General features: G+C 52.5%; 1 protein-coding gene across 9 annotated transcripts in view; it reads right to left on the bottom strand.

The window, feature by feature from the left end:
* CACNA1B (calcium voltage-gated channel subunit alpha1 B) overlaps positions 1-13,463 on the bottom strand; it is a 173,343-nt gene that overhangs the window by 134,643 nt on the left and 25,237 nt on the right. For all 9 annotated transcript variants that reach the window (XR_012506676.1, XR_012506679.1, XR_012506677.1 and 6 more), the window contains exons 4-6: positions 6,398-6,489; positions 4,460-4,612; positions 2,446-2,636 (exon numbers count right to left, since the gene is read on the bottom strand). Coding sequence is in view for 5 of the 9 variants with exons in the window: in XM_074362846.1 (XP_074218947.1) it covers positions 2,446-2,636; positions 4,460-4,612; positions 6,398-6,489 (436 nt within the window). In the remaining 4 variants the exon portion in view is untranslated. The remainder of the gene's footprint in view (positions 1-2,445; positions 2,637-4,459; positions 4,613-6,397; positions 6,490-13,463) is intronic.

Genomic DNA, 13,463 nt, shown 5'->3' with positions numbered 1-13,463 from the left:
CAGCTGGCAATAAATCTGCCAGACGTGCTTCCCACTGAGAACAGCCACTCTCCGTGGCTGCCGGGCACAGCTGGCCGCTCTCAACGGGAGAGGAAGGCGTGGCCCCCTTTGCCCCTCCACGCGTTGTTCCTCCCTCCACAGCCTGCTGTGGGTGGCTGACCTCCCCACACTCAAAGCAGCTGGGGGGCGGCGGGGAGGGCGGTACAGCGAGCTCTTCCCTGCACGGTGACGCTCGCTGTCCCGAGATAATCCCATGTCTCCAGGCCTGGCAGGAATTTACTGCTGACCCGTCTCCCACGAGGCTCCTCTGTGGGTTCCTGCAGGACCCATCTGACTTCACGACCAGCCATCGCTCCTCCAGCTGGAGGACCTGGCGCCCCCTCCATCAGTGTTCCAGCAGTCGGCCTCTGTTGAGAGACCCCCCCACTCCTCCCCACTCTCCCCACTCCAGCGGGTCCACAGGAGGTGTTGAGTGTGCCCTCTCTCCCTCTGCCCACCGTAGCTCCTGCCCCCAAAGTCCCAGGCACAGCCGCGGGGGCCTCACCCAAGGAGCGTACGTCTGGGGGTACAATGAACGTCCCTCGCACTGGGTTGGAGGGGAGGGCAGGCTCTCCCTCCAAAGAACCTCCTTCCCAAATCCTCTCGGATAGTTCTGGGCCCCGGCTCTGGGTCCTGTCCCCAGCTCACACCCGGCACTGCACCCCGAAGCCCCGCCCCTCAGCGTCTGTCTGGCTTCCAGACCCCCCCAGGCCTTGCCCTCCCAGTGACCCCAATCTGTCACCCTCTGCCCTCAGCCTCCCTCGCCGTCTTCACAGCAGGTGCCGTCATCAGGCCTTACTTATCCAAGGCCTCCTGCCACCACCGGGCACACATTGTCTCAAAGAGCCCGGCACCCAGGGGCCCGTAGAAACACATGCTGGGCGAAGGCTCTGGGCCCGCCCTGACCAGTGCCCCTTGCCCGGGGCCTGGTTCCTGCCCACCCCGCGCCTGGGAGGCACAGACCACACTGCCCGAGCCCCGCTGGGCACGGAGGGCTGTAGACACCTGCTCATGCAGCCCTTGTTTCGGCAGGGCTGGCAGGGATGTGGCCAGCTCAGAGCTATTTTTAGGGCTCGTCTTTGTGGAAATTGTTCCTGGATCGGCTGTCAGGGAGGAACAGCCAAGCTCTTCATCACCGCCTTTGTCCCCGTTCCTCTGTACCTCGATCAAACAGCGCCTGTCATCAGACACTACTCCCACTCCAAGGAGGGATCTGGCTCGGGGAACCTTGGCCAGTTTTCCTTAACTCCTCATCTGCCACCTGCCTGCTCAGCCAGCACTTCCCCAGACCTGCTGGACGCCTGGCCCTGGGATCCGCTGGGTCTCCGTGAACCCATGGAGGAGGCACAGAGCACAGGGTCCCAGTCTGTCCCTTTCCTCCTGTTCAGCCTTCGTGCCAGAAGCACAAGGCTGCTGGAGGCAGGTTGGGGGGATGAGGCTCCAAGGGCTGGTGGCCCAAGCCCCGCCCTCAGTGCACAAGGGACAGGTTCAGAGGGAAGTACCTCGTGCCCCAGCCCCCTCCCCGCGCTGTCCCCGAGCAGAACACACCTCCGGCTCCACAGAACACAGCCACCCACCAGTCGCACCTTCCAGCCAGACCTCTCGAGTCCCTGGCTCCTCTGTACCTTCTGTCTCCACCTCCCACTAATCTAACTGTCCTCGTGCCCTGGCAGCTCACAGGGCTCGGGGTGGGGGGTAGAAGGGAGCTCTGCAGGGTGAGGGGTCATCACAGGAAAAAAGAGACAGAGGTCTGCCCCTGAGTCGATGGCAGAGTCCACAAGAAGAGCCAAGGGTGGAGGGGAGGTAGGAGCGAGATGTGTCACCAGGAAACCCCGGGGGACCTGCGCCGCTGGGACGGCTGGCATCCTAGGGCGGAGAAGGTGGGAGGGAACAGTACCAGGTCAACCCAGTGGGAAGGGAACAAACGCACAGCACGCCGGTTCCCGCCCTGAGAACCCCAGCGCCTTCGGGGCAGTTTCCCTCAGCCTCGGCCCTGCTCCTCACGTGCTCCGCCTGCAGCCGCTTGCCGGCCTCAGGGCCTGGCAAGTCAGCTAGCTTCTCCGCACCTCGGTCTCATCGCCTGCACATTGGGGTCTATGTGCAGAGACTGAGCCCCTCGTGCAGGGCTGGCTCGGAGCACGGCATCCTCACCAGCAGCGGTAGGAGCTTCTCCCTGGAATTGTCTGTTCTCACTGCCACCACCAGGCCCCCAGCTCCACTTTCTAAGAGAAGCTGTCCTGGAGACCACAGGGCCCAGGCGGACCGGCCACAGTGGGCCCCTTGGAGGAGTCATCTGAAGGCAGACTGTATTCCGTCCTAGGGTGGGGTGCAGGAGGGAGCCTGGGGCTGGGCAGAAGCACCGCCCAAGGGGGACCCCAGGGGCTCCAGGGCCAGGACGCGACTCACATTGTAGAGGATGTCGGTCCAGCCCTCCATGGTGATGCACTGGAACACCGTCAAGACGGCAAACAGGATGTTGTCAAAGTTGGTGATGCCGAAGTTGGGCCCCGGCCAGTACTCCCGGCACTCGGTGTCGCCCTCACACAGCCGGGCCGGGGCCTCCTTGCCACAGGGGAAGTCGCCCACCGGCTCTGCATCTGGAGGGGAGAACGGAGCACAGGCTCTGAGCTCAGAAGCACCCAGTTCTCCACCCCTGCTGGGGCTCATCTCGGGGCGGGAATTAGGCACCAGGGGAGACCCTCCCTCCTCTTCCTGCCCTCCATCCGGCGCCTGCACCAGCTCCTTCTTGCTTGCAGTCTGCCTCCACCGCCCCTCAGACTAAACCTCTCAGGAACGACTGGTCAACCTCTCCTTCCACACCAGAACCTGCCCACCATTCTTTCAACATGCTCAGGACTCGTCCACCTTAAAGTAAACAACAAGCTCCTAATCTCCAATTCTTCTTGCTGTTCCCACCCTGACTCTTCCCCTCGAGGCCAAACCTCCACCAAGAGTCTCATGACGTGCAAACCTGCCCGTCACTTTGGAACCAGAACCAAGCTGGACTCAGCATTGTGGTCCTGGCGCTCAGCAGGCAGGTCGACCAAAGCCCACCGACACAGGCCCAGAGCATGGCTGGGCCTCAGGGCCCTGCCTCACCGCACTGGCCCCGACAAAGCGCACGCGCTCCTCTGGCCCGCGGTCTAGCCGGCAGCCAGGGGCCACAGAGAGACGCTGAAGAGCCAGCAGACAACCAGAGCTAACCCTGGAACAGGGGGGCGAGTGGCACACACTCACCCCCTCGCTGCCAGAGTCCTAGCAGAAAGGTAGAAAAGATATTTTAGAAAATGTGCCACGACACTTGGAAATTCCTCCTATCGGTGTAGGAGGAATTTTGAGGAGTTGGTGGGATTGAAAACAAATATCCCAGGATTCAAAGGCAAAACCGGTCACACAATTTTATTCCTCTCTCCAAATATCTTAATAAACGCTCAGGAAGAAGACTAGGAAGTCACTGTTTGTCTATTTGGAGATGACTGTATTCTCTGTGAATGACAAGTTTTATTTCCTCTTTTCATATTCTCGATAGGGTTTCTCTTCTTTTTCCTGCCTCATGGCACCGGCCACGACCACCAATGCCACATGGACCAGACGTGACCATGTGTGCCTTTATTTTGCTCTTAACTTTAGAGGGAAAGCTCTCAAGACTTACAACAAAGTATGATGTTCGCAGGAAATTTTAGGGCATTTAAGGAAATTCCCCTTTATTTCCTGTTTGGTAAGAGGTTTTCAAAACTAAGAATGATTTAAATTTTAATAAAAGCTTTTTCTGCATCAATTAAGATGATCATAACAGGTTTTCTCCTTTAATGTGTTTGTAGCTCAAGCCACGAACGTTAGCGTCAGGCTTAACTCTTCTCTTACGCACCACACACAATAGCCCAGAAACCCCTGCTGGCCCAGCAGACCCCCACTGCAAAAGTCTACCCAGAACTTGACCTATTCCAACCACCAAACAGCCTGGCCCCCACCACCATCTCTCCTGGACCGAGATCAGCCCTGTTAGGGTTCGCCTCCCCAGAGCAGCCAGAAAAATCAGACGATGCCACTCCTCGCTCAAGCCCTCCGTGTCCTCCCACCTCTGTCAGAGCCCCACCATGATCTCGACCCCACGTGACTCCCCTCCGCATCACTGTTCCTTGTGACTGGCGCTTGCTGGCAGGTGGCACACAGACGTCGTTGTCCAGTTGTCGCCTTGCCAGCGGCCCCCCTGGCTACTCCCTGTGAAGCAGGCCCCTAAGTTATTCTACTTAAATACTCTTCTTGTTTCCTTCCTAGAAGTTACCACAGTCTGTACTTGTTTTACGTCCACATCTGTCAGGTCACTGTCTGTGTCCACCTCATTCGTCTGGCACCGAGAAGGCCCTCGTGCTGGAGCCGTGCGTGTGTCCTGGGTGAATGAGGGTGCTGCTGGCCTCACCTGTGCTGTTGGGGAAGCAGGCCTTGTGGAACTTGCCCATGTAGAACTCGAGGCCAATGATGGCGAACATGAGGATGGCGAAGAAGAGGAGCAGCCCGATCTGCAGGAGCGGGACCATGGCCTTCATGATGGACTTGAGCACCACCTGCAGACCTGGGGCCGAAGGCAAAGCAGGGCCGTCAGAGGGCAGAGTGGGCAGCGGGGCTGTGGGGGCAGGGGACGAGGGGAGATGGCAAGAGCCTGGGTGGGCACGGCTGAGGGGAGATGGCAAGAGCCTGGGTGGGCACGGCTGAGGGTCTTGGGCGCAGTGCTGAGAGGTGAGCGCTCGCAAGGACCCAGGGCACAGCTGGAGGCCCCCAGCGTAGGGACCAGGCAGGGAGTGGCCGGGAAGCATGAAGGCTTGGGGGAAGGGCAGAACAGTGAGTGCTTGCATGAGAGTCCTTGAGGCAGGGGACAGAGGGTCTTGGGGGAGGTGGACAGAGTAGCGTCCCATTGTAGGGGACAAGCAATGTGGGGGGGGTGTCAGTATGAAGCTCCAGTGGGGAGTGTGGGCTGCTGAGCCCTACGAGTCCATGGAGGGCTCAGGGTGGAGCAAGAGCAGAGTCTTGAGAGAAGAGATGAGGGAATGCTGGGAGCTCGGGGCAGGGGGTCCCGGGAGGGGAGAGCAGAGGGTCCCGGGAGGGGAGAGCAGGGGGGCCCGGGAGGGGAGAGCAGGGCGTCCCGGGAGGGGAGAGCAGAGGGTCCCGGGAGGGGAGAGCAGGGGGGCCCAGGAGGGGAGAGCAGGGGGTCCCGGGAGGGGAGAGCAGGGGGTCCCGGGAGGGGAGAGCAGGGCGTCCCGGGAGGGGAGAGCAGGGGGGCCCGGGAGGGGAGAGCAGGGCGTCCCGGGAGGGGAGAGCAGGGGGGCCCGGGAGGGGAGAGCAGGGGGTCCCGGGAGGGGAGAGCAGGGCGTCCCGGGAGGGGAGAGCAGGGGGGCCCGGGAGGGGAGAGCAGGGGGTCCCGGGAGGGGAGAGCAGGGGGTCCCGGGAGGGGAGAGCAGGGCGTCCCGGGAGGGGAGAGCAGGGGGTCCCGGGAGGGGAGAGCAGGGGGTCCCGGGAGGGGAGAGCAGGGGTCCCGGGAGGGGAGAGCAGGGGTTCCCGGGAAGGGAGAGCAGGGGGTCCCGGGAGCGGAGAGCAGGGGGTCCCGGGAGTACTTTACCACTGACCATAGGCATTAGTGTGTCCAGGCCAGAGGAACTGGGCAGAGGGGGCTGAACCTCATTTCCCTCACTTCCAGCCTCACCCCAGCTCTGGGCTACAGGCCTGAGCCCCTTCCAGGCAGCGTCTTGGGGGCAGAACACAGCGCCAACCAACAGTCTTCTCTGCAGTGGGCTCAGGGGACGCAGCCCCAGGGCCCTGCCACCCGGGCCCTGAGGGGAACCCAAACTTCTGCTGGCCTGGAGGAACGGGGACCCTGCGGTCACCGGCTCACAAGGTAGCCCTGGGCACCGCCCGCCCTCGCGTGGCCTCTGGAGCAGCCCAGCCCCGGAGCACGTCAACGCGGCTGCAGGTCCCCACGGCCCCGCCCGGCCGGAGCCAAGACGGTGGTTCCCGCAGCCTCTGAATATTCCCCCGGACACCCTGCCCCACCGCCTCAGTCAGTCGCCATCTGTCCTTTAACCTCAGGAAAAGAACCAAAGAGCTGGAACTACCGCAGTGGGCATGAGGAGGAGCAGAGCTTCCGCGGAGGGAAGCCAAGGTACCTCTGGGCTTCACAGAGGAGGAGAGACTGGAGGAGGCGGCCCCTCCCTTCTTCACACCTGGTTCCCCGGGGTCAAGGGTGGTGAGCTCAGAGCCACCAAAGCCAAAGGGCCCACTGTTTAGGGCCCAGCTGTGGCCACGCTGGGGATGGGGAGGAGGTCAGCGTCCGAGCGGCCGGGCCTGACCGCTCTCGCAGACTCACTTGGGATCCCAGACACCAGCTTCAGGGGCCGCAGCACACGCACAGCCCGCAGGGTCCGCAGGTCAAAGTCAGTGCCAGCTGTGGCAAGGATCCTGGCAGGAACAAAGAGAAGGGGGGACATAAGGGCTTCCACATCAAGTTGAGAAGAGGGCACGTCCCTCCTACCACCCATGTCCTGTCCTTCCAAGAGCACTGGCACCTCTGTGCCTGTCCAAGCACAGGGCTGGCACAGGGCGTGCGGTGTACCAGGCAGGGGAGGGCAGGAACTGAGTTCAGACGTCCTGATCAGTAATTAAAGTGATGGCTTTTACCAGCACGACCATCCCTCCAGGCATCACCCCTAAGAGGACGCTTGGTCTCCGGCCCCTGTCCTCCAATTGAGCCCAAGCCTGAGCCATGCCCCAGCGAACCCCAGCTGCACTCCAAGCTGCCTCATGACAGGTGGTGATAGTGAAGCATAAGTAAAATGGGGCTTGAAGGACCTCTGAGCAGGTACCACATGTCCCCTTCCTCACTCCCCACAGGAGAACACGGGAATGCAGAGTGGGGAAGGCGAACAGAGGGTTCGGAGGGCTCAGGAAGAGCGTGACACTCAGTTCCGTTATCCTGATGTCTCCCATGGTAACACAGAACAGAAAATCCCATATCTGCCTCACCCAGCACGCCTCTCTGCTCCCTTCAAGCCAGAGCTCTTTGCGAGCATCACGCCTTGGCCTCCCCACTGCCTTACCTTGCCAGCTCTCTTAAGCTTCGTCCAGCTACGTTCTCACCGCCCCTCCCCACTGGAATGTGGTGTCAAGCGTCTTGCCAATCCCAGTGGGTAAGTCTCCTTCTGTAAATGGCTCCTTCTCTCACCCATTGATCGACTTTCTCGTTTTCCTCTGAACACCCTGGGAGTCCATTCCAGGTCTTCTTTGCCAGCTTTGTCTCCTCTACCAGACTCAAAAATTGGATGCCTTAGGTCTCACACCATGTATGACCCACTCAAGTTTTAAATACCATTGTATGCTTATTACTCTCTTACTTATCTCTTTAATTCAAATCTGGAACTCTGGGTTCACATATCCATCCAACTGACTTTTAAATATCTCCACTTGGATAGCAAAAAAAGTATATCAAACATTATAAGTAAACTAAAGAATTCTTTTTTCACCTTTAATATAAGTATTAAAACATGTACTCTTTTAAAGTTCAGAGTTGGTACATCATGGTGACCAAAGAACTTTTTGTTCTTTCTCCCAGCCTTGCTCCTTTCCCAGTACTCACCCCTCTCAGTGAACAGCACTAGTCAACTGTTACCGAAGCCAAAACCAAGGCTTCATCCCTGGCTCCTCTCGCTCTTACACTCCACATGCAAATCACTAACACTCCTGTTGGCTCTACCTTTAAAATGCATCATGGACTCTTGGTGAAAAAGGACTGTCGCCCCCTACTCTTAATAGATGGAAGTAGGAATAAAATTTGAGGTGTAACTTGGATCAAAATTAAGATACAATGGTAAGTCTATTTTTTGGTCTTTTGAGTCATCTTCATACTTCTTCCACAGTGGCTGCACCAAACTGCATTCCCACCAGCAGTGAAGGAGGGTTCCCTTTTCTCCACAGCCTCTCCGGCATTTGCCGTTTGTGCAGTTTTGAATGATGGCCATTCTGACTGGTATGGGGTGAAACCTCATTGTAGTTCTGATTTGCATTTCTCTATATAAACTTACCACCCATTTACTAGCTCACAGTTCTGCAGGTCAGAATTCAGGGCACATCGTGGCTAAATTCCCTATTTAGGGTCTCAAAGGTGCAGATCAAGGTAACAAACAGCCAGCTGCTTGGTCATCTGGAGGCTAAACTAGGGAAAGTGATGCTTTCCAGCCCCTTCAGGTTGTCTGCAAAGCCCATTTCCTCGCAGCAGGAATGGAGTCCCGCGGCCTTGCTGTGAGACGGGGGCTTCTCTTAGCTCCTAGAGGCCCCTCGGCCATCCCTCTCTCACTTCTAAAATCTCTGACTCTAGGAAGCGCCCGATTCCTTTACAAGGACCACCTGACAAGGCCCATCCTTTTGGTAACTCAGAGTCAGCTGATTCACAGACTACCCACAGGCGTGGTGGCCTCTCATCAACCCCACAGGTCTGCCCACATTCGAAAGGAGACAGAGGCGGCTGTGCAGGTGCGCCGGCAGGCGGCCAGCGTCTCGGGGGTGTCTTCGAACTTCTGCCAAAGTCATTTGCAAGACAGAATTTGGATCCAGGTTTTCTCTGCCAGAATGGCAGACCCAGTCAATATTACAAGTGTGTTCGACGAACATTCAAAGATAATTCTATGTTACACAAACTATTTCAGAGAATAAAATATGTAAGAAAAAACTCACAACTCATTTTATGATGGGGCAGTCTTGACATCAAGACTGGAAAAGGTTACACACATCTCAATTATGAACACAAATCTTAAACAAAATATCAGAGTAAATCAAATTCAAAGGTACGTATTCTGAGAGCACATAATGGTCAGCTGGGCTGTCACAGGGACGTGGCGGCAGGGCAGTAGCAGAGCAAGTATTGATCTAATCCACCGCGTTAGAAACCAAAATAAAAACTGCATAATCGTGTCAAAAATTTCAGAAAAATTATCTGATAAAGTTTCGATGTCGCTCATGATGAAAAGAATTAGGACTAGAATATTCCTTAAACTGACAGTAGGTATCTACTAAAAACCATTAGTGCTGTTGCTCTTAAAATCCGTGCTAACAGAAGTGCACCGTCTGTAACATACGGCAGTCCTAGCCAAGGCAAAAAGACAAGGAAAGAAATAAAATACATAAAGATCAGAAAGGAGGAAACAAGCTGTCTTATTCACAGATAATGTGATTTCTATGTAGAAAATCCAAAAGCATGCACAGTACAGAAAAATTATTAGAACTAAGCAGAAAGATCAGCAAGGTTATAGAATACCAAACAAATATTTAAAAATAAATTGTTTTCACTGACAAGTAGAAAATGCAATTTTTAAAAGCTCTTTCTAACGAGTATGGGACTCCTTTCTAGGAAAACGAAAATGTTCTAAAATTAGTGGTGAGGGTTGCACAACACCATGACTACACTGAAAACCACGGAATTGTGTACTTTAAAAGTGTGAATTTTATGGTATGTGAAGTATACCTTAATAAAGCTGTCATAAAATATTGTTTATAATAGCAATAAAATCTATAAGGTATCTAGGAATAAACTCAATAAAATAAGTTTGATACCTTGATAATAAAAGCCACAAAACATTCTTGAAGAAAAAAGGGATAATAGCAATGAACCATATCAATAGATGAGACAATTCAACATCATTCCTCAAATTAATCTATAAATTCAATGCAATTCCAGTAAAAATCTCAACAGATCCTACATGTAGCAAACCTTAAATTTATAGAAAATCCACCAAAAATCACCAGAAGTAATGAACTCAGCAATAAGTTTCAGGATATAAAGTCAATACACACACACACACACACACACACACACACACAAATAAGCTATATTCTATATGTTTACAAAGAACAATCAAAAAAGGAAAAAAAAATTAAATCCATTTACAATAGCATCAAAAAGAATAAAATACCTAAGAATAAAATTAACTAAAAAGATGAAAGACTTGTACACTGAAAACTGCAAAACACTGCTGAAGGAAATTAAAGAACACAAAACATACAGAAAGACATTCCATGTCCATGAATTGGAAAAACAATATTTTTAAGACATCAATACTACCAAAAGCAACCTACAGATTCAGTGCAATCCCTATCAAATTTCCGATGACACTTTTTGCAGAAATAAAAAACTCATCCTAGAACTCATGTGGAATTTCAAGGGATCCTGAATAGCCAGAGCAGTAGACTAATACCCTCGAAACAAAGCTTCACACACGCAGTCAGCTGATTTCAACAGGAGTGCCAAGGCCATTCAACGGGGGAGAGAGTCTGCTCACCAAACTTCGCTGGAAAAGCTGGACATTGATACGCAAAAAAATGAAGCTGAACCCTTATACAATATACAATACAAGAAGCAACTCAAAATGGATCAAAGATCTAAATGTAAGACCTTAAACTATAAAACTCTTAGAAGAAAATACAGGAGAAAATCTTCATGACATTGGGCTTGGCAAGGATTTCTTGGAAATGATATCAAAAGCATGAGCAATAAAAGAAAAAAATACAAAAATTGGACTTCATCAAAATATAAAACTTTTGTACATCAAAGGACACTATCAAGAGAGTAAATAGAAAGGCTACAGAATGGGAGAAAATATTCACAAATCACATACCCAGAAAGGAATTAATATCCAGAATATATAACGAACTATCACAACTCAACAACAACAAAAACTCAGTTTAAAAATAGGCAAAGGACTTGAATGAATATTTCTCCAAAAAAGACATACAGATTAAGCACATGAAGCCATTAAGCACATGAAAAGGTACTCAACATCACTAATTATTAGGGAAACGCAAATCAAAACTACAATAAGATACCAGTCACACCCATTAGGATGACTACTTTCAAAACACAAAAGAAAAACGGAAAATAACAGTGTCGGAGAGGATGTGAAGAAACTGGAATCCTTGCGCACTGCTGGTGGGCGCGTAAGGTGGCGCAGCCACTGTGGGAAACTGAATGGTGATTCCTCTGACAGTTGAACGTAAAATTACCATATGATCCAGCAGTTCCACTCTTGGGTATATATTCAAAAGGACTGAAACTGGGTCTCAAAGAGATATTCTTTACACCCAGATTCACAGCAGCATTATTCAGAAGCATTAAAATGTGGAAGGAACCCAGGTGTCCATCAGTGGATGAATGGAGACCCAGACTATGTGTTTCCACGCAGTGGAATATTACCCAGCCTTTAAGAGGCAGGAGAAACTAATACACGGGGCAATGTGGCTGAGCCTTGAAGACGCTGTGCTGAGTGAATGAGCCAGTCACAAAAAGACAAGTACTGCCGGGTTCCACTTCTATGGGGTGCTGAGAGTTGCCAGAACCATGGAGACGGGAAGCAGAATGGTGGCTGTCAGGGTCTGAGGGGAGGGAGAGATGGGGGCGGTTTAATGGGTACAGAGCTTCATATCTGCAAGACGAAGAGCTTTGGAGATGGGTGGAGGTGACGGCTGCATGGCATTTTAAATACGTCTAATACCATGAATTACATGCTTAAAAATGATGAAGATGGTAAACTTTATGTTATGTGTATTTTGCCACAATTTTAAAAATTGGAATATTTCAAAAGACCTAAGTGCAGAGAGCAAACTTTAAAACTTTGGGAAAACGAAACAAAGCAAAACTGCATGGGAGCAGTTCTATGATTATGAGATCGGGCAGGGTTCCTAAAGAACACATTAAAATGGCAAACCTAACGTGACACACTGATAAATCTGACTACAATAAAATTTAAATTACAGAGGAAACGAAAGGAGAATGACATTGCAATGCAACACATTTGCAATGGACACAGAACTGGCTTCCAGGAGATATAAGGAATTCCTGTAAATTCATATGAAAAATACAAATAACCTATCGGAAAAGTCAGCAAGTTACCAAGGAGAAAAGATGTTCAAAAGCCCTGGCAATCAGGGAGATTCAGATTAAACTGACCAAGAGGCACCGCCTCACAGCCTCACTCAGCAAGCAGGGCTGAGCGAGCGGCGGCCCGGCTGGTGGAGAAGAAAACTGGAGAACCGCTTTCCAGAGCGTCTGGCTGCCTCCAGAAAATCTTAAGTGAGCATCCCTGTGACTCAGAAAGCCTAACTTCACACCAGACGTGCCACACAAACGCGTGCAGGAGCGCAGCAGGCACGCTCGCAGCGGCCCCGCCCGTCACCACGAAGAGTGGGAGAGCCTGCGGCTCGGCGAGAGCAGTTGGTGGTATTTGCGCACGATGGACCGTTGCTGCAGTCAAGTGCGAGCAGCGTGTAAAACTGAATAAACCTACCCAGGTGAACTTGGGAAACGTTTAGAACACTGTTGAGGGGTGAAAAGGCACGTTGTGGAATAATTACAGACCTACACGACTAAAACCACGCAAACCAGGCTGCACATCATTTACAGATACGGATGTGTTTGGTAAAAGTCGGAACACCCACACCTGTGCACTGGAATAAAGAACACAGATCAGGGCAGCAGTTACCCCAGAAGGTAGGAGAGAAGGAAGATACAGAGAATTTGGTTGAGGGGCTGTATTCAGAAGACTTCAATTATGTCCACAATGTTTTATTTCTGCAGAGAAATCTCCAGAGCTAAGTGCCGACTGACAGGGAGGTGTGAGGGAGGGGACGTGCATTTTAAAGCAGCACATGAGCAGGCTCCCTGCAGAGATGCAGACCATGGGGCGGCGCCGTCCAGGGAAGACACACGTTCCACGGGAGGGAAAGCGGTTTCTCAGGGCATCGGGCGTCAAGACCCTGACAAACCCGAACTGTCACTACAAAGGCCTTAGAGGTCGCACCAGCAAAGACAGGTAAGATACAGAAACCGGTTTTGCCGGTTGTCACAGTCCTGTGGGACTGGAAAACACCACTTTTGTTTTTTAATGAAGAATTCGAAGGCTTTGAGACCCAGGCAAGAATGCCTACAATCCTGAGAGCCATGAAAACACAAAATCTACCCAAGCGATGTGCACAGCCTCAGGGAGTAAACCACAGCCCAGCTGCAGCCACCGGGGCACTCCCATGTCGGTGCCCCCGACCAGCCTGTCCTCTTCCTCCCCGGGAAAGCTCTCCGAGGAGGCAAGCTGGGAGCGACGACGGAGGAAGGAAAGTTCTGCTTCCTCTGTTCTGAGGTGACAGTTCCCTTGGTGGACAGCAATATTCAACTCCCAGGAAGCTCAGAATTAAATACAGAAATGTTTATGAAAATCAGACTCTCTTGTGTTGCACTGCGGTGTTACGATTAACAGAATTTATCAGAACACACCAACGTGCCACGTTGGGCTGCGTTTTAGCACCACATTAGCCTGTGATTCGAGTGTTTTTAGTGGAAAAACTGATTTAGACTTGTGACTTTAAGTTTGTAAAAAGTACTGGAAATGTACGAGTCA

This window comes from Camelus bactrianus, chromosome 4 (assembly GCF_048773025.1).
Source record: "Camelus bactrianus isolate YW-2024 breed Bactrian camel chromosome 4, ASM4877302v1, whole genome shotgun sequence".
Classification (NCBI taxonomy): Eukaryota; Metazoa; Chordata; class Mammalia; order Artiodactyla; family Camelidae; genus Camelus; species Camelus bactrianus.
This window is presented reverse-complemented; position numbering and strand designations above follow the sequence as displayed.